At 32.6% G+C, this 22,087-nt stretch overlaps 1 protein-coding gene, 1 long non-coding RNA gene and 1 pseudogene across 10 annotated transcripts; 2 read left to right on the top strand and 1 right to left on the bottom strand.

Moving 5' to 3' along the window:
• Positions 1-32: 32 nt before the first annotated feature.
• LOC135141340 (galactosylgalactosylxylosylprotein 3-beta-glucuronosyltransferase P-like) lies at positions 33-12,173 on the bottom strand. 9 transcript variants are annotated; one of them, XM_064072355.1, is made up of 9 exons: positions 12,115-12,173; positions 11,862-12,034; positions 5,660-5,812; positions 5,447-5,544; positions 5,144-5,393; positions 4,873-5,092; positions 1,546-1,706; positions 1,177-1,467; positions 33-389 (listed from the first exon to the last, which is right to left on the bottom strand). In XM_064072355.1, the coding sequence occupies exons 5-9, from the start codon at positions 5,372-5,374 to the stop codon at positions 282-284; spliced, it is 1,011 nt and encodes a 336-aa protein (XP_063928425.1). In that variant the 5' UTR covers positions 5,375-5,393; positions 5,447-5,544; positions 5,660-5,812; positions 11,862-12,034; positions 12,115-12,173; the 3' UTR covers positions 33-281. The 9 variants fall into 9 exon arrangements, with proteins under 9 accessions (XP_063928425.1, XP_063928424.1, XP_063928421.1 ...); XM_064072354.1 differs by having other exon boundaries at positions 12,090-12,128; XM_064072351.1 differs by lacking the exon at positions 11,862-12,034 and having other exon boundaries at positions 12,063-12,168.
• Positions 12,174-17,515: 5,342 nt separating this feature from the next.
• On the top strand, positions 17,516-19,694 carry LOC135141647 (transient receptor potential cation channel subfamily V member 6-like; annotated as a pseudogene).
• Positions 19,694-21,809, top strand: LOC135141648 (uncharacterized). Its single transcript, XR_010282409.1, has 3 exons — positions 19,694-20,307; positions 20,362-20,587; positions 21,360-21,809. It is a non-coding gene; the product is annotated as an uncharacterized LOC135141648 (long non-coding RNA).
• Positions 21,810-22,087: the final 278 nt, after the last annotated feature.

The raw sequence follows: 22,087 nt of genomic DNA, 5'->3' as shown, positions 1-22,087 counted from the left end.
TGTTGGTGTACCTACTCAATAAAAACTCCATATGAATTTAAATCTTTTAATTCGTAAAAGTTCTACTTGATTGTATATCTTAAATGTACATAGCGAATGATGTTAAAAAAAGTCTTCCACAGCCTCTTTCTTAATAATCTTCACAATATCATTTGGAAAAAATACAAAAATATCATACGAAATAAACGTGGAGCAAGAACCAGTATAAATCAAAACAACTGTCAGGGAATAGGAATCTCTATCGCTTAGTGGACTGGTGAATACATGTGTTACTGAATAGTTTACACTAGAATTTGTTTGAGCATTACTAAGTTAGTGTTATTATATTTGGCGAAATCTAGCGCTTGTGACGGTTCATTTTTCTTCGTTTGCGTGTGCCATACCAATATCTGAAAAAATAATATATCTCATTTTACAGTTTTCGGAACACAGTGCAAATCAAACCAAAGCTTATTGATTATATATGTAGACAGCAGATGACAAACCTTATCACTCAGTTAACCGTGAAATCAGTACACTTTATAAACAAACACAAAGTACTGGATATTTTTATTAATTCAACTTTTTTATTCTCAGTCTATATAAACTTTCCAGGGGGTTGTTTAGCTTTCGGTATAAATACTGTTGGCGATGTAATTATAATAGCTTGAACTTCTTAAACGCATACTTAGTATCTGATATGTCATTTTTAGTAGCTTGTTCAAAATTTATTAAAAAATATTTAAGTCGGAAACCGAAAGTTTTGACTTCGCTTGGTCTCATCAGTATAGGACATTTCCGTGCACCACCCACGGTGGTGGTTTCTAACATTCGAGAGTATATACCTTTTATGCTTAACGTAAGCAGATTAACATTAGTGAGATATAAAAAATGTTGGTAGTGACTGTTGAGTTCAATTTTGCCCCAAACATTGCGCACTTTTCCAATCAAAAGCTCCGCCGGACGCTGGATTACACTGACGGCGTCCCTTTATTTACGTAAAAAATATATTAAAGTTGGTTTCATATTTTATGATGATGACACATTATTCAAGTAGGTAGGTTAAATGAGTGAACAGGTTTCTCATATTTCTAAACACAAAAGAATCAGCAAAAGTCTGTCAATAAAAACCTTTTTTTTTTTCACTCTAACACTCGAAAAACATCAAACCAATTAGTAATGCTTCGTACTTCGTACCTTTGTGCAATTTGAAGCTAATAATTCGATGTCTTGAGGTTCAAATGGTTCCAAACTCTTCAAGAAACCATCTTCTTCGAAACCTGGTTTAAAGGGCATTAAAGCTTTCGGGCGTTTTAATAAAAATTTTACCGAGATGGCGAAACCTGCCATATCTACAGGAAACTTCCTGCCCGCCATCCAACCATCATAAAAACCGGAAAAAATCCCATTTTTTACGATTGGAGAACTGACTCCGAGTTTCGTTATTAAACCTACAGGAAACATTGAAACTCTTTTGGTGTAGCGAATCTGAAACAGTTTGGGCCATTAAAAACGATAAGTTAACTGCTAGTTAAAAAAAAAAACATCAAGTCTGTAATTATGTACCTCATCAAATAATTGAAGATCGTAGGTGTTATCGTCATCCGCAAAATATAAAACACCAGATTTTGCGTTTTTACGGATCCACTGGATTCCTTTGTTTCGATTGGACACTCCTCGAGGTTTGGGGCCTTTTTTCTTCTTTTTATACTGATCAGGCATGGGTGCTGAAATACGAGCTCAGATATACTTCATTTCATGTCAAAACAACAAGTGCTAAATTTTAACATCTTTCTACCAGGTTTTTAAATTCAGATATAAGTGGTAATATTCTAATATTACATGCTAAATAATAATGATAGTAACAGTATGTCAAAATAATTAATAGAACTGAGCATACGACCTGAAATATGGAACCAGTGAAACTTTTAAATAAATTAAAACCATAATCTGGTAAGAATTATAATAAATAATAATTAGAATTTTAGAATGACACACCATTTATGCAACTAGACGTCATTTTTACACGTTTTAATTGAAATTAATATAAGTAAATCAGAAGTGTGGAAGTTGTAATAACGACAAGGATATTGACAATCTGTGAAAGTTCTTGTTAACATGCATAATAAAGAGAATCAACTTGGCAATAAAAAGACGGTAGCAGATTGGCAACCGTGAATCAAAAAAAAATAAAAATTTATTTCTAAAATGTATGTCACATGAAAAATCACTTAGCAATAGAGGAATTTTATAAGTTTTATTCAAATATACAGAAATCTATAAATAGCATTTTTTTTAATGTCCGTGGGAGGAGAATATGCATTTTTATGTTATTTTAAAATTCGTGCTACAGATCACTTCGAAACTTCGAGTGGTGCAGACAGAAAATTTTGTTTGTTTCAAAAATATATCAGGCATTACTTGAAAAAAAAAAAAAGAATGCGATGCCATTTTAAAAATGTCAAAAGTCACACCACATCTGTTCAATTTAGCATCTTATTAAATTATTATATCGGCGCAATAGTAATTCGCATTGCAAGCCCTGAGAAATTATCTAAGCTTTTGTAAATACGAGCGAGTTTGGAAGGCCGAGCGTTAGCGAGGACGCGAAAAGCGTGTATTTGCAAAAGCACTTGTTTCTGGCAGAATAATGCATATTTTTTGGGCCGCGTAAATGTATTACATATTTATAAAAAAATTAATAACCTCATATTTCTTGATATAAGAGTTACAGTCAGTGAGGACTTTCCTTTGCACAGAGACCAATGGAATTGTTAGTATCATTTTCTACGGTGCAGGCCGGAAACAGCTTGTTTCCGGACGATTTCGGCTATTCGGAAACAAGTATTTAGAGAATGGTGGCCCAAAAAATTAATTTTAATTATTATGTCGCAAACACCACAGCTTACTACGTAGTGCTAAAATACGCTGTATAATTTTGCCCAAAATTCCGTATTGTACTAGACAATATTAATTTTAATATTGTGTTGTGCTCGTATGACAAATTTAGTATAAACAATAAATTGCCAACTCAAAAGTTAATTTTTCATTGATAAAGCTATAAAGGAGTAAAAAAATGATTATCTGTTCTTTTGAATAATTATTATTTAACATTAAAATGAAAATGAACTGCCATTTTGACTCTTGACTTTGTTTTTGTATATCACGTCGAATTGAAGATAGCTTTTACTGCAATTTTTGTTTGAGAAGTTTTTATCAAATTTGATCAATCTCTTCGTTCTTACAATTTAATTTTATTGCAATAAATATTGTTCTATTAAATATTCTTTCGTATAAATTCCAAGGAAAAATAAATTATCACTCACGTATGAGGAAACATCTTTCTTATGACATAAGAAAGTCGTGATATAGATTTGTGGTGGTAAACGTCAAGTTTAATGATATGTTGAATATAATGCAAACACGGAGCCGAAATGATATCGCTTCGCTTTCAAGCTATTTCTACTTACATTCATAGTTTACATGGTATAATGTGACTGCTTGTTTCGTCAATCGCGTGTATTAATATATAGTATATTTCAAAATTCTTATCTTGTTATCAGTATTGTCGATCTTCTAATATTCATCCATATGCACGGTGCTTCATATGCCATGAGGAAAAAATGGTATGAACTATATAAACTTTATTGAACAGTTTACGTTTCGTCAGAAACGAAGAGACTTTTGTTTTTTGCTGTTTACATGAAATGTAAAGCAGTAAGTATCTAATGTTATTATCTGAGGAAACAATATTTATGGATACATATACAGAATTTTAGAATTTTTGCTCGCATTCTCTGTTTTGTGTAGGCCGTTTTCAACAAAATTTCAGAGGACCAAGTGAAATAAACAGGGTAAAAAACAGAAAATTAACTAGAAGTACAATTCTGAAAATACACAATTAGATCCTCGTCTTTTCTTTTGGTTAAAAACGATATAGCCTGAAAATTTTAAGTTCTTGAAGAACAGTATTAGAAATGTTTCATTCGAATAATTTGAGATACAGTGTCGAAATTGTTACGACATCTGGAGTCAGTAAACCATCAAATACAAATAACCTGTCGTCTTATAACAATTTTCATTACCTATTAATAATAATTAATAATAAGTAAAAATAATTTTCCTCGTTCTTCTTTAAAACTCTACAGCTTTCATGCTATACCTTTATTAGTCCAAAAACTGGTTAAATTATTTACAAAATTATATTTCCAAGTATTTTTGTTATCTTCTTATTTGATACATGGAGTATAAACTAAAACGGTTGAGTAAAATATAAATACAAAAAAAGAGATATTAAAATTGTTCGTGCACATAATGAGTGATTTTGTGCAATGGATTAAGAACTAGCGACTGATGTAATTTGTAGTCAGTAGTCATGAAACTCAGTGGATGAAGTCTCGGATACATACTGAATAAGGAATGTCTATTCTGGCAAGTGATACCGGACAAAATACACTATCCCTAACAGACAAAGACGTAAAAAAAAGTTAACATTTATATAAAGTAACAGGACTGTCATTTTAAGATGAGTATTTGTTGCCAAGAAAAAATTTGGCCAAAATATTTTCTTCCCTTCAAATCGGTAACTGAATAATAATTTTTATTTTTAATATTTTTGTTGTTTCAGCAGTGTTGAAACTTAAAGTAAGTTAAAAGAGAATTGTGCTAGTGAATAATTCTAAATGGCAGAAAAAAATTTCATCGCAAAAAAACCCATCGGCGGAGCAATGAACGAGGAGTTCATGATTTGGGGTTACTTATTTCAGTCGTTAAAAGTTGCCAAAATGGTTATTCCTTATTTTGTAAGTATCTAATAAGACTATTAAGTGTATTTATGACTACCTACTGAAATACACAAGGTAAATCGGTCGTTAGCTCTCAGACTAGAAGTACCTGTTAAATGTTCGTATTTTAATCCAGTTTTCTTTAACAGATCTGTAACTAACGCTGATTTTCTAACTGCATCTTCAACAACAATCCAATAAACATTTTTAACAAGCATTAATGTATGCGATAATCTAGTTAATTCAGCCAGTTGTTCCGGGCGTCGATATGTAGGAGTTATGATATAAAGAGGTGGTAAATTGGTTTCTTTTTCTTGTGGTGGAAAACACTGAAACCAATCGAATTAAGCAGCTGCAAAATTAAGTTGTTACTTATCTACATCACTCACGAAGGTAGTTCTGTTCGTTTGTGTACTATTTGTATTACTACTGGAAGAAGCATTGAAAAAAGCAGTTACATTTTTTAACTTTTCACTAGCTTTGGCGTTTAATACTCTAAAGTCTTGGGTACTAGTCTGTGAAATTAACCAAGCATTTGACAAGTGGTACTGATATAGTATCACTGATGCGCATATAAATATTATGAGGTACATTTTGATAGAAAGCCTCATATTTTACAGCTATCTTAACCTAAAAACAAACAATGCAGTAATGTTGCTTTTATAGGGCATCGCCATAAGCACCATTGCCTTAGTCATATAACTACTAGCGACGAGGCAACTTTTAGTAGGTTCTTCAGTGGGTAATTACGTAACTACAGTCTTATTTAGTCTCAAAGTAACTGTATTAAAATATCAAGAATTAGTTAACAGTATGAAATTCGTTTCGGAGTTCATTGATACAGATATAGAAATACGACTTGCACCAACGAAAGTACCATATTAAAGGATTTTTACCAGGTAATGGGCAAATCAGCTTTTTTTTATTTAATCACGAATCTCGTCATCCTCTTCTCCTTTGATGACCATCACCATCACTCATCAATATCGTAGAATCTTCTACTTTTTCTTCAAATCCCTTGTTTTTCTTTTTTTTATTCATCTGCGGACCTAGGCGGTAAACATGAAAATTATTATTTTTTCCATTCCGTCGATTGATTTTTTGCTTTAGTAATAGGTATTACGAAATTTTGCATATATCAAAATATCTTCACTTTGTCTAAATACCGTGCGACTATTAATGATTGTAGCAAACCAAACCAATGGGAGGAAGTTGGCAGCACTGCATTGAGCCCCAAAATTTATGTAAATTTCACAACAGATATGCCATCATAAATTTTAAATATGTGGCCAACTTGACAAAAATGAACACAAATATTAATAGTCACTTGGTATAAGGCAATCATCCATACATCTAAACATCGAATGCACTGTTAAAATTGGTCAGCATTAATACTGTTAATTGATCAGATTGCATGAACGACTTCAACTTGATTCAGACTAAACAATAGAACATAAATGTGTTATTTTCTGCATAATATTATATTATTTAATGCAAATGATGTTGACACTGCGGCGTTCATACGCATAACGAAACTTTCCAACATATTATCTTATCGCACATCAGGACTGATTCTTCATTTTTTTTTTTTTTAATAATGTATTTGAAGCGCTGGCGACAACATTTTTGTCAAAAATTGCTAATCTGGGAGAATTTTTTTTTGATTTGGAACTAAAATAAAAGGGGACATCAACATACATTAAATGAATAAGGTACCAGTTTTGAGTGATTTTAGCAAGTCCGTGAACAAGTCCTTTATCTTGCGACAAAATGATTTTTCTCTTTGATACCCGGTTCTTTCTGAAGAGTTTTTTACAATGACTGTTTGAGCTTCTCAAAGACCACCAAAGCCGATTAAACTATCTTTGTAAAATATTTACCATAAATATGGAACAGTAATTTTACGTGCAGAAAAAATGACAATAAAAGACTACGATATTCCTATTATTTTAAGTTCACTTGAAATCTGGTGTGGGCCTCCACTTTATTGGCTAAGGAAACTCATAAAACTAAATGTATAGAGTGTTTAATTAAAAATCTAGTCCGAAATGAATTTTGAAAGGTGTCATCCAATTGTCACATCGATTATTGGGAATTAACAACCTTTAAACTAAGTTTGACATAGACATGACAATTGTCTACGACATACAGAAAAATACAATAAAACAGGAGACCCAGGCCTCTTGACCAGTTTTGTAATTAGACACCCGTTACAATATCTTCATAAAACGATACTGTTTCGATAAATTTGAATCTCGTAAGTTTTTAATCATTTATTAGTAAACATATGGCATATATCTTTTAGTTTTTCCCATGTTTTTCCTAATTCTTTTTTTTTCTAATTTTTTGAGGTTCATTATGACAATCAACTTTTAGCTTCTGTAGTCACCTTGAACTTCACAGGTGAAGACTAGCAATCAGGATATTTGTACTTCTCAAGCACAAGTTACGAAAGTTTATACTTCGCCAGATGCATCCGGCCAATGACTAATTTCACGTTTTCTCAGCGTTTCATAACTCTTAAAGCTGGTTTACAATATTCGATTTTCGTATTCGACTTTTTGATTCGATTTTTTCATTCGAGACCATCGACTGAGATCTCGAATTCAAAATCGTTTTGTCTTTATTACATACAGAGACTTTAATTATTAGATTATTACTGTAATTAAAGTCTCTGATTACATAGCATTAGATTTTTAAGTTCGATGATGCTGTCAAAAATCAGAAATCTGTCAAAATGCTGTCATTCTGCTTGCATTGAGGTTATGTATTTATTATTAGATTGTTGCATTTTTCTGGTTATTACGTTTGTGCAAGTGGAAACATTAATAAATAAGCATGCCTAGATATAATAATTCATGATGTCTCGTCAGCTGATCGGTGATGGATTGAGCATTACTTGCGCATGCGCTGCAAAAATCTCGAAAGGAAAATCTAACGAAAATAGACACCGTTCTATCTGCGAAATATCGAATGCGAAATCGAACGAAAGATCGAACGTCGCTATATCGAATCTTGTCGAATGCAGAATCGAGAAGTGTAAACAGACGAATTGCAAGTCGAATACGAAAATCGAATAGTGTAAACCAGCTTTTAGAGTATGAAAAAATAGGTCCCCGTTTTGGTCTGTCTGTCGTCTCATTCTATTAGCACATAATCTCCGAAAGTACTGGATTGAGTCTTGTTTATACTTGATTTTTTATCCTACACATCCAAATCAAAAAAAATATATATATATATATATATATCAAAATTGTGTAATACCATTTTAAGTTATTTTAGTATAGGTAGTAAATTTTCATTTAATCCCCCCTGACCTAAAAATTGATGATGGCATCTTGAAATTTTATTGGATAAATTCAATCTAAAATGTGCAAAATATTATGAGCATATATTTGTGGGTTATTATTATTATTTATTATTATTATTATGGTTGACCACCCCTACAGATAAACCAATTATTAGGGTGGTATATTAGGGCTAAATTAGATTGTTGGAAATGCATAATTAAATAGTTAAAAATTAGTAGACTGTTATAGATGTGCATTTTTGATCTGGCGTAAACTACAATTGAAAATATCAAATTTATTCCGATAATTATTATAAATTCTGCACATAGTTGTAATGGGCGTGAACACATGTACATTAGTTCTAGAAATTTCAGTATAAAAACATAAAGGGTTTCTAATGTTTGACCGGGGAACTAGAAAGCACAATTTTTCAACTAAAGCATTTGAATTTACAACACCATTCACCAATTTAAAAAGAAAACAGAGAGACAAAGTTTCTCTCCTCTTTTCCAAGCTTTGAATGGAAAAGAGTACAAAAAAAAAAGTTATGATTGGATTATGCATGTTATACGGGCTGACTCCAAAAAATTAATTAATGAAGCAGTTTATTTTATTGATCAAATCTAGAATGGTTCATCCCACTTTCTTAAAATTTTGGAAAACAGCACTGTTATTATCAGTATTACACTGTACATATCCAAACTGATATGTGCACTCATTAAAATGTTGATGATGTCATCATCACATTTTTTTTGTGGAAAATGTAACTTGAAATGTACGCATAACATGCTTCCTTATCTGTACTTTACCAGTCTACACACATCTTTATTTTAACTTCTAGGTGTTATAATAAAAAAATTACATAAAATTTGCAAAATCAGATTTTATAATTTTTCCATGAACTGGATTTCTCTGACTGTACTTCAAAAGCGAGAGAAATTCTGTCTAAAAGCCCTTAAACCGATGTTTTATGTCATTAATGTTTTTCGTTAGTTTTAACACATTTCTTATAAACTTTGTCAAAATTAGACACGCAACATGTTTTTACAATTACAACAGGAGAGGTCAGTAAGTAACGAAATCAACCGATTTGCGTGTTGCCTGTCAGAGCTGGATGTACACATAAATAAAAATAAAACAAAACAAAATAAAAGTTTGGTGGTCGAAAAGACGGCAAGTCCTATTTCTATAACTTATATGGTTTTGAAGAACTAGAAGAATTTCGTACTGGTAACTCACCCTGTATGCCTACTCTTCAATATGCGAATACAGCAGTTCAAGGTTCTTGTTTGAAATAATTTATGAAATAATATCGTCACTAAAGTTTCAATTCCTTCAATGTGTTATTGTCAATGCAAAGAATTTTTGAATTGAAAATTGTATGCTATTTATCACCAAACTCTTCCGTTGTTCGTTTAAATTAGAATATAACACTATCTGCAGATTTAAAAACACGGTAATTCAAAAACTACTACGCATTAAATTAATTATAAAATGAGATTGATGTACTTTTAAATCACGACAGTGATTAACTTGAGAAGGAGCTTTTTATTTATGGGAAGTGAGAAACTTCCTTAATTTACAGGAAACGCCCACTTGTACATCCGCCACCACAGAAAAGGCGACCGCAGTTGTACTACATCGTGTTTTTGATACGTGGTTATTAACATTGTGTGCCTTTACTATTGTGAAGACATACGATGTTACTTTCGTAAATACAGTAACCCAATGGGAATATATGCGATTTCAATTGTTATTAGTTATTACGCAGTCTATATATTTAGCTGACAAATGCGTCTACACCAAAAAGTTGCAACTAAAATTGATTGAATAAAAAATCGGTCGAAGGTTATTTCGACAGAACTTCCTTCGCTCCAGTGGGGTAAATATCACCCCTTCAGCCCCTGTGCCACGAGGGCGCAAATACTATGAGGCCGCGGTCTGCACAAGTGCGGACAATATGAAATATATTTTTAAAGCAGGTAACCAACGAGAAACAATGTATTCTTAATTGCTAGTATGTACTTGTTTAACGTCCACAGTTAATGTCTATATACTTCGAAAGAATTCGACCATTACTACGTTATATTGTCAATGTATCGTATCAGCGCTGGCATTGAAGTACGCAAGGCCGGCATTAAAGTATGCGTATGCACAGAAGGGAGGGTCAATTAACTAATTAACCACACTCGTTTTTTTCTCCAAAAAATATAAATAATAGCCGGAATAGTACAAGAAACAAAAAAAAGCCCAAGCCCCAATCGAACGTCCGCTATTTGCGCGTTACGTGTCTAAAAGCAGATATATATATGAGGACTTATGCGCCGTTGTAAACTTGTATAGTTTAGGAAATATCGTTGTACCCTATAAAATTTTGTTGACAATAACGAGGCGGACAGTAGTACAATGGTAAGAAATATGGCTCACACCAATCCACCCGAATTTGTCGGAGAACATTTAGCAGGTAGTTGTACTCATAAAATAATGGTAATTTTTGTTCGTGAGTAACGATGGTCCCTGTCCGGACCTTAATTATTCTGCTTTCTAACATCTGGGGATTACCGCCACGCGACAACTCTAAGTTGTAAATATCTCTTGCTATTGTACTACCGTCCGTCTCGTTACTGTCAATAAAATTTTATAAGGTACAACGATATTTCCTAAACTATACAATTCCTCTCCGGAAGTAAAAAACACTCGTAGTTATTATTGGTGTCAAAATTATGACTCTTATATTTTATGTTTACTTTATGTTGCATAATCCTCTTAATAAATTCAACATATAAAGTATTTTAAACACCACCCCGCACTGATAACATGACGGAACCATTTGTGAATTTTAATTGGTTTAGATTTCAGAAAGAAAACAAATTTCGCATACCTATATTCTCGTAAAGAAATACTGTCTGTGTCTGCGATATTTTCACCAATGACACTTTTAACGATCATCTCGGTTGGATTACTCAAAAGGTGGCAAGATTCGCTACTAGTTTTTTTTTGTTAAATATTTAGTGTCTACATTTTGTTAACTACCACTTGTTTGGTGTTGTCTCCCCTCCTCTTAACTCCTCAGGAAATAAGTATTGGTGGCATAAATCCCATAATTTCCGGTAGTTTTGTGCGTTACGCATGTAAATGAATCCTTAAAGTTCTAACATACATTTGCGAAAAAATTTAAAATATGCAGTTTGGTATTTACATTTTCACGTTATCGCGACCTCTGCAACAAAAGTTTTTTTATTGCACAAAGTGCATATGCGAACGAAAACTATAGCTTTTATACTCATTCGCTACTTACAATTAATGTAGTGGCGATAAAAACATCTAAATGCTGAAGGTTGAAAAGAACCTTTGAAAAAAAAAAACAATTATGTATTGTTATGATTATCAAAAGTGAAAAAAGTAATTTGCCTTTTAGTTTATGATACATTGTGTCTAATTAAATTTATTATGCGTGTGTTGAATTAGAAGACCCAAATTAGAACTCGGGGAACTCGGGTGATCGCAGGAACTAAATCATTCTGTCTATTTAATTTTTAATAAAACTTTTATTACTAACGACAGTACAATGGGTTCGTAAATATACTTGCCCTCTATTGCTGTTATTTAAACGATATTACATTAATAACAAATGACATCAAAATTTATTTTCTTTGAATTAGATGAATACACGAATCGATCTTTTTTTTAAGCTCAGAATGATGAATGTTAGGAGAAAATAGTGCTTATGGCTTTTGCCGGTCGCGTGTTTAGGTACCTATTTATTGATTAGTTTAGAACTCCACCAATAAAATAAAATATGTCTTACCTGCAGTTTCGAACTGTTATACGTGAATGTTTAGAAATTCTTCTATTATAAACATCCAACATTGTTATATTTTCTAATTTTAATAACCCTCCAGAATTAGCAATTTTAATCAACACTTAAATTTACAGACCAATTTTATGAGTATTACTCTTGTAATTACATCATGTCAAACACTGAAAACGTACAAAATTAGCGACTTACTATAAGCGTTATCAACATCAGCATTACTGCTATTGGAACGTGCTCGACTTACACTGTATAGACCACAGAACAGTCAATATATATAGACACTGCAATGTTTAATGACACTACACAACACAAACATTATTTGATATGTTTTACACTTCGCTAGCTGCCTTCTGCAGTAGTAGAGAATTCTATCCTGTCTGCCAAATGCCATCGAGAGATGGCGCAACCCATTTCCCACAAAGCAAAAAACATACATATGAAGTGGTTATTACCTTATTATTGCATCAATAAATAGGCATTTCAACATTTTCATAAAAAAAGAAATTAAAATTTAAATCATATTTCTGTCGTTAACCGTGTAGTAGGTAACTAAATCGACACTAACTTTAATGCAGGTATTCAAAAAGCAAGAACTACAGAAACGTTCGGTAATATATTAACAATTTTATAATTCTCAAAAACATGCTTTTTTCCATTTATCTTAAGCTAATTTAAAATTTAGTATATGAAGTAACACTTAATGACAAAGTTGTAATTTTTTAACTACTTGTTAACATTAATTTTAAAAAGTTGAACAATATGCATGTACGACAGCAGTAAGGTGGTCATTTTCTTATTTATTGCGTAGTCGAGTAGTTTTTATTAAGATCAATATTGAGTCGGACCTACAAGACAAAAGAGAAGGGCGAATTTAACTTCGAAGGTATTGAGGAAAATAGAAAGGGGTCGAACTTTATTAACTACACATCTCCCCTTTATCCGGATCAACACCTTTGGCATTCATAGGCAATCTGTAGGCGACGCGTTGTCACGCCAAACAAAGGTAATCTATATGAGCGCTATCCGCCACCATGTCTGACATGCGTTATCAGCATCACCACTACTGTCCCCTTAATAGGGATAAACTTTTTAGAGATTTATTTTTATCGCGTTCATCAAATGGGACAAAATGGTTTTTGAAAATTCCATCAATACGTTTTAATATATGTCATTAGAGTCTGAGAAGGGTCCCCTGCGTTGCACCCATTAAGAGGACGAAAGCTCTAGAGTCTACTTTTATTGATTAAGATGCTGAAAAGATTAATTAAATTTTCGTTTAAACTGAACGATTTCGTTTTGAGAGGAAAGAGTTTGGCGACTATAGAAGTTTTGAAATTAGTGAACGCCAGATTTGCGAGTTATATGTATATATATTTTTTTTGTCTAGCCAAAGTGTAACCTAGTTCGCCAGCCAACATCTAATGAGATGAGGACCATTCAACACTAAGTGCCACTCAATATAATCTAATATCCTGGATAATATTCATCTATAACGGGTTGAATCAGCGTCAAGGCTCTACAGTTCTTGTTTAAAATCTGCAGCGTGAGCTAATATTGGAGAGTTCTCACTTTTGTCATACAGAAACAACGTTATCACTACGTGTTCCGGATTCAAAAAAGATTTTAGATTTGCATTAGAAGATGCTGTTCTACATTTTGTTAATTCAGAGGCTGTAAATCTCGTATTTGCTAAATCTCGTCTCGCATGAATTATTATCAGTTGCACAATTAAAGGTGTGCACACCTGCAAACTCTCATACAATCAAACGTAATAGCAACAATTCTTCTTTTTGGGAGAGTGTTAAAGACGAGAGGGGGTGTACTGTTCGCAATTTACAGTTCGACACTTTCACACAAAGCTTTCACAGTTCAACTAGAATGCTCCAAGCTTACTCCAGGATACGGTAGGAAAGAGGATTTAACCTTTAACAATTGCCGCCAGTGAATATTACTCACTTGTAATATGCGACAGAGGGCGGCTTATTACCCTTATTAGCTTCGTACGATGTGACCCTCACACATGTGTCCTTGCTAATACGAATGTTGCAAAATTACTTCGCTTTCCTGTATGTAATGAAATTTTAATTGAATTTTAAACGTTTGGAAACTTTGTAGTCACTCAAGAAACAGTGTTAGATCCCGTATTTTATATTTTTATCAAAAAAATTTCATTTTCCATTTTCTTCGAATTTTTGGGGTTGAATGAACCAACAACAACTTACTGTAAAACACTTATTTTTGTGTTTAATTTTGATTAATTGTATGAATATTTGTCCCGCATTTACATAAAATTTCAGGCATTATTTAAATTAGTTTAATTCAGAATCATATTCATGAATTCTGCAAGACTCTTAGTCATTCTGTAGAACAGAATGCTTACAGTAACTCTTCAAAGGGTCTGCAAAATTTCAAAACATTCGGTTTTGTAGTCCCTGATTTAATCAATAAAATAAATTGACTTATTCATTACTTTTTTTAAGTCACCTGTATAAGCAAATCTAAAAAATATGAATGGAATGATAAATTACAACTATAGACTCAACATATTTTCCATAATTTACATAGGATTTGTTGGGTTATTTGAGGTGACGTCATCAATTTTTTTGGGAGTGAGCAAATATATTTTGATTAAAAATTTACCATGCTTATTCAAAATTAAAGTAAAAAATGTTGTTATATAATTTTGATTTTTTTTCCAAAAATCTGGACGTTTCGGATAAAAACTCAACGAGGATTCATCAACTACACGTGTAGGACTATGTTATTTTAAACAATTTAAAACCCATTTACTATGTACAATTTTGAGATGATGTTATTACATTATTGGTGGGGATGATTACACAAACTTTGGTTAACTTTTTGCGATATACATGATATTTATAATAAACATAAAATTTAATAACTATCGGTCCAATAGTTTCGGAGATTATTAGACGGCGGACAGACAGACAGACAGACAGACAGACAGACGGACGGACAGACGGAGACAGGAGACCCATTTTTTCGTACTCTAGGGGTCATGACCCATCAAGAAAATATGAAAGCAACCAGTCGCCCGATGGACTTGATTACAATATTTCCTTAGCTTACGTTCGGGAAGTAAAAACGCATTTTACATGTTTCTTAGGATTATTTACCTAAATATGTACTATATGATTAGTATATTCAGCTTCCGGTTTATTGTCTTTGGCAGTAAAAGTGAAAATCTCGACAACTGAAGCACACTATTGGTTTTCCTAATGTTGTGTTAGTAAACATAGTTAGTAACAATGGATAGCTACTTCCATAAACGTTTATGTTCAACTCAATCATAATCACCTTAATTATGATACTATCTATACTCCAAAGCTATCTTTTTATCAGACAGTCCAATAAAAATTGTGTTTTGAACTCCAGTGGTGTCAACCATTCTGTAGAAACTTGCGATGATTTAAAAATTTAGTAATTTGGGCTCCAACTCACTTACTTTTGACGGTTTGACGCAGTGTTTTGGATCTCTTCGAGAACCTCTGGGAGTTCGGTTGAACTAATTTCTTACGAAAATCGGTGAAAATTCGACAAAATGTTCCGGCCTCGCTTACTAGGTAATTTACAAATTAAAAAAATTCATTTGACAAATAATTCCTTTAACGCCTACTAAAAATTATTAATAAGAGATAAGAGTGAAAGAGTTGCAGGCATTACTGTACTGGCTCGGTTAATTAGACTCGTTCGTCCAGTAACCGTAACTATTAATCTTGTTTGTTTTTCAAATAGATGATTAGTATTAATATTAATATACAATTCTTACATACATGATCTCATGTATTCAGACAAGACAGTTTTCCTATTGTTTACCACTGAAAAAAAAATGCGGTTTCGAACAAACGGCCACGATCGATGGAACAATAAGCATATTAGCAGTAAGTGTAAAATCAGTTAAGCGAACCAAACCGTCAACATGAATCATTGTAGTAGTAGTATTATTCGCAAAGCCCTGGGGAAGAGCATCATAGCGGTGACCGCCAGTTCCTTTCGGTCGTTGGTTTTGATTGCGTAAATATTTGTTGAAACGAAATATGGGAATAAAGAAGGAACCACATGAATAGTGTCCTTCATCCTTGTGCAACCTCATGTTCAATCGTAATGCAGTCTAGCAAGATTACGTGCTTCGCTTCCCCTCGGATGGTCAGCTACAACAGTTTTTCTGCTAATATCCTTAAGCAGATTACATCCTTCGGGTGTTGTTGCTTTGTTGGCCTTTGCCAAATGCCGCTCACATCTCACTCTTGTTTATTTTCTAATAGCCCGCTTATCTCCAATATGTTATTTTCTGATCGTTTTAAATGGCTTATCCGCCTTGCGTATTTCACAAAAACTGGCACAAGTGGAATGTAACGATGGACAAACAAATTAAATGTGACAGGAGGATGTTCAAACCTATCGGGTTGTTTTCCTTCATACATCGGTTAAACAGGTAATGGTTCTAACTGTATTTCTATATGTTGATTAACTATATCAAATACCTTTCAGATATTTTAACACTAAACATCTTTTGGGAAAGAACGAATAAAAAAGTTCTCATTAGGAATTTACAAAGTTTATGATAATCTTAAAGCATTTATTTTTGAGATGTAGAATTACGAAAAGTATTGTACCTATAATTCCTGTTCTAACAACACGGGGGCCACCGAAGAAGTCCTTACTCTTAACGAACCCCGTATATACAACATCCATCTAACGTTTTTTGTGCAAATTGTGCTATAAAACGAGTAATTATAAAATGGTTTAGGTTTTTAATTTTAGCATGTAAAACCTGATTTTGAGAATGTAATTTAAAATGACGGAATAACATTTGAACAAAATGTGCACATACAAATAATCTAATAATAATTATTATTAAATTCACATCCAGATTTTTTACAGCATTTTTTTAATACGTGGATCATGAGCGACATGATATTTTTATCAATACATCTGCATACAATTTTTAAACAATTAGTATACATTTTTAACTGAATTTTTGAAAATTTGATAACACATGTTACAATAACGCGGCTTGAGTCGGTGAAAGTTAATATATGAAATAAACTTCACGTATTTAATCTATAAGCAAAAGAACTACGCTTAAAGCTATATATGCTTGTTTGGGATCGTCCAATTCAGTTGGCTGATTTTACGAAGACAGCAACAATGGTTCTTTTGAAACATAAAGCAAATATTTTATAGAATTCATGGCTATAATATTGTTTAGTTTGTTTATAGAGTGACCTGCTGATGAAAACCCTCTGAATAGCTTTAAGTAAAGATTTCGTGTCTGTTGGGGCGAACATCCGTCTTGAATTAACCCCTGGTTGTCTCGGCACTTCAAAACATGTGCACTGCATTAGAACATCTTACTACATACTCGAAACGTTCTCTACCGAGATAATCCTCTTTAATTCTTAGTGTGGACGTCCATGCCATTTTATGTATCTTTTGTGATTACTTCTACTGCACGAATACGCGTAAGGCACAAAAATATTTCTCAGTAAAAATATTTTTTTATACTCTTTCGATATAAAGTCATGTTGGCGCCATTATTAATAAGAGAGAACCAAATCACATTATTATAATACTATAAAATACTAGAAGTCGGAAATATTGAGATTACATCGACGCGTGCAGAAAATAGTAATGGTTGAATATTAAATAAGTGATACAATTATCATTGTTAAAAAAAATTATAAAATTTAATTGAGCGATCTTTTGTGTGATACTGATAACTAGAGTCCGGATTCTATGTAAAATACATACTGCATCCATGTTTAGCATATTTTCCTATCTTATGAATGTTTTATGATTTTTTTGCTTAGAATAGTTCCCACGGAAAAAATACTTATGCATTGTTACCCAAAACTCATCAATGACATTTACATGTCCGATGAATATTATGGTATTAAATTATTTATATTTTGTTTCGTTGATTAATCAAGTTTCTTTAGGTGAAAATGTTTTACACACAGCAATAATTAACGAGGATCCTTCCATGGTAAAGTTTCTTTCGGATTCTGGTGTTTCATTCAGGTGTTACATTCAGGAACGTTGCTGTGGCAATTTGATGTGTCCAGAAGATTAAAAATCATCTCGTTCGGATTCTCGTTTTTTAGATATGTTTATTGGGGTGAATATCATTTAACATTTGCCGCATGTTCAGAAAAAGAAGGAAATTTTCGGTTGATGTTAGAGGAGTAGATCTTGATGCTCAGAATACTAAACAATACTGTTTTACACTTATTAGTAATTTTATACAATACAACAATAACAAATTGCTTGATTAAGTATTTAAAGCTACTTTACAGGAGGCCTTTGATATGGCCTATGAAGTTGCTGCAAAATTATCAACAAGGAAGTTACTGAATCTGACGGCTTTAACACTAGTTGGAAAACTTGCTAGGGTTGCTGTTTTTTTTTTCATATTTTGAATTTAGAACGAGAGATTTATTGGCAAACAAGTAATACCAAAAATGTCTACAAGGTTTTAACTAATTATATAAATTATAAATAGGCAGTATTACCTGTACTACGTACCCACTATCACAAGTAGACATTATAGACATGGAAACAGGCTAAATCAGCAAACATCAGCACTAAATATTGCTGTTTTTGGCGTACGAGCAACATTTATTTCTTACTTAGGAAATAAACACTTTGTTTTAGGATAAGGACGATCATTTAGAATTGATGGATGGAGTTCTAATAGATTCGTTAAAGGCAAAGTGGAACACTTTTGTAAAATTCAAATTCTAGAAGCAGCTTTTTAGTTTTTCGTTTTAAGTACTTTATAATCATACTCATAGCTTCACTCTGTGCCCAGGGCCCCCACCAAGTAAAGACTTTGCATACTCGAATACAACCAATACAACAAACACATCACTACTGCATCACCATACGTCCGAAAATATGAAAAATCTTACCAGAATCATCAACAGTACAATAAAATGGGAGAACCTCACCTCTAAACCGATGTTTAAAAAATCGGATGACGAAAACAACGACGTAGAGGAGTGGTGGGGTAATTTACAGAAAGAGTGTCGTTTGATGCAACTCACTGAAGCTCAGGACACAAAATTTTAATAGTTGTGGGAGCTTTCACTTTTTTAGCTTCGGCGATTCGAGAAGCCCGTTTTCTAGGAGGACGCATGTTTTTCGAAAATCTGGTAAATTCATTTTAATTTTTGTATTAAAAGCAAGTACTGCATAATGTATTTTAGATGGCGGCACCCTCAACAAAAGCATTTCAAACATAATTAAATTTGGCTTATATAAAAACCCATTTTACCATCTTAAAAACAAGTATAACTCCATTAGAAACCATTGGGCTGACCTTAAGTCAGTCTGTGGGTATAGTACAGCAATTGGAATTGGAACAATTGGAAGATACTTGAGGAGAGCAGGTGAAATACCATTTAAAAAGCTGTACGGTACTTTACAAAAGCATACTGCGTACCTACCAAGAGCTTGAATTTGTCAGCAAAGTATTACAAGGCGAAAATGTAAAAAAAGATTTAAAAATGAAACCCACTGAAATTTCTAATTTGAAATGACAGAAAATTATTCTCCCGAAAATTTAGAAAAATATCTGAATTGTCATGCAAATTTTAACAAAAATCAGAATCGCCTAAAAATCGCCTAAAGCGCCTATTTTGCCATTTTTTGGGCCTAATTTCTCCGTTTTTATCGCCTATTTTAAGGGCCATTTTAATTTTTTTTTTTTTAGCTAAAATCGGCTCCTTACTAGGATTAATAGGAATATGAATTCTAGACTGCTTGAAATAATAAAAATGCACTACATGGTGTTTTTTTTTTTAATTAATTTATTAAAAATTATTTTGGCTGTTTAAAATTTATTATTTTGTTAGGAGTAGTTGTTTATGATCCTTTATTCGCTTTGATACATATTGTATACATTGTAGTAGCTGAAGTGGTGGTCTAGTTATGCCATCAAGACATATTTTTAAAGATTGTGGTATTGTAAAATATGGAAGGTAGTAGACGACATCAAACTAAATCGTTCAATGTAAATTGCACTATGGGTTACTACGGCTTAACAAAAAATTTGATAAGAATTAATCAAAGAAATTCTCAACACTCCATCGAAACAAAGAACACAGTGGTAGTTATACTGTGCTACTGTATACATGACCGTGTTACTGCGACGATGTCTTCAAACGAAGATTTTATAAGAAAAAACAAAGTGGTAATAATTGACGACGACAAAAACACAACGCTTCACTATGCTGCGGCTTTAGGTAATTTGGAGGAAATTCATAAAATAATTGGAAGTAAGCAAAAGCTAGACCCAGAAAATTATTTAGGATGGACACCGCTGATGATGGCTGTTAGAAATGTAAACGGTTTAGGCGTGAACATATTGTTACTTAAAGGAGCTGATGCCACTATAAGAAAAATAAATTTGGTGAGAGTTCGTTTCTCGTTTTGACTTGTGGTCATCGGTGGTCTCAAATTTTAGGTATCAACGTATTTTTAATCAGTGTGACATGTGGCGATATAGCAATTGTGGAAAAAATTTTAAACCATTTGCTCTCTGGGGGCGTTTCAAGGCAGTCTTTGCAGAAGTTGTTTTCGCCAGTGTCTTTAGCGATTTTGTGTGGGCCATAGGGCACAACCATATCTTTAAATATCTACTGGGGCAATCTTTTGATCCGATGATCCGAATGCAGCAGCCACTTTGACAGGTATGTGTTATAAACTTCGTTTATTTTTGTATGCTGACATTATATTTTTACTTGGCGTTTAGTAGGTTAGCACAGATAATTCTATTACGGTTCGTATATACTTAAAAAGTTAAAAAAATACTCTTATAAACATTATTTATCGTATTATTATTAATAAAGTGAAAAGTCTATACTAACATACGTGATCTTGTTTTTATATTCATCAGAAATTGAACTGCTGAAACAAATTCGTCAGCTGTGTATTTAAAATCATTCTTTTATCTCTTAACCGTGGAACAAAGAACTATAAAAAAATGGAGGATTGCTAGGGTCTTTTTTAAATTTAAAAGTACACAAGTTTTTGCCACGGAACCAATTTCAATTATTACGCATCTATTTTGGATTAATAAGATACTTTAAAAGTGTTTAGTCGCTAACGATCTATACTAATCTAATATACAAGTACAAAAGTAAAACTTTCAGATAGATTTATATCACTCTCTTATGGGATTCTAAAGTGCATTCATTTTATACTTATTATACTGGGATCGATTAATAAATCATAGATATACACGCATATTATTTTGCTCATTTTAAATAGGAATAACTAAGAAAAATTTTGACTTGACAATATTAAATATCAGGGCAATCGATGTTGTAGTTTCCTTCTAATTAAAATCTAAAAAAGAGAAGAAATATTATTATTAGACAAAAGGGTTTTTTGATTAATAAATTAAATTTTTATGTACAAGTAGTTACAACTGTTTATGTTTCCCGTTTTCTCTGTTGCAAGTATCACGCCATTAATGTTTGCTGCTGTTTTGGGAAAAGAAAAGTTAATCAAGAAACTGCTGCATTTTAAGGCCAACATTCATAAAAAAAATTACTTAGGAAAGACTGCAGTCGATATTCTACAAACACGACATACCAGCGTCGAGAGCAACTTCGACAAAACCAAGCCAAGACCACAAACTTCTCACAACCAAAACAGTCCCCATTTACAACTAACTCCATTTTCAGAGCCCAGGGTTAGGAAATTGTCCAACACGCGAGCTCCAAACATGATCTGCACTTCCAGAATCACCTCGATTACTCCACAGTTTAGACCACAAATATTTTTCGGCCCGGATTTTACTCCATGGCAATTTATTAGTCCTGGTCCTGCTATAACTTACCAACCATTTTTAAATGCGGCCAGTACACCTTCGAATTTTGTCTCGCCGTTACCATCGCCGCAAATGTGCTATCCTAATTATGTCTAATTCTTGTGTAATTTTTCCGTTCCCAGTTACGGGATTGTGTTTTGTATCGATTTAAAAAAAAATTGTTTTTATAATTTGATTTGATCAATTGTCTGTTGACTTACATAATAAAATATTTTACATGACTACAAGGGTTATTTTTAGTACCTATCTGGACTTGCTTCATAGGTTGACTACTTTTACAATGTAAATCGACACTAACTGTGGGCAACTGAAACCAATTTTTTAAAAGTTATTAATTTCAGTCACAATTTAGATA

This window comes from Zophobas morio, unplaced genomic scaffold (assembly GCF_036711695.1).
Source record: "Zophobas morio isolate AGI-343-1 ecotype UQ-CSIRO unplaced genomic scaffold, CSIRO_AGI_Zmor_V1 ptg000044l, whole genome shotgun sequence".
Classification (NCBI taxonomy): Eukaryota; Metazoa; Arthropoda; class Insecta; order Coleoptera; family Tenebrionidae; genus Zophobas; species Zophobas morio.
Note: the sequence above shows the minus strand (reverse complement) of the source record. Positions and strands in the feature narration are given on the sequence as shown.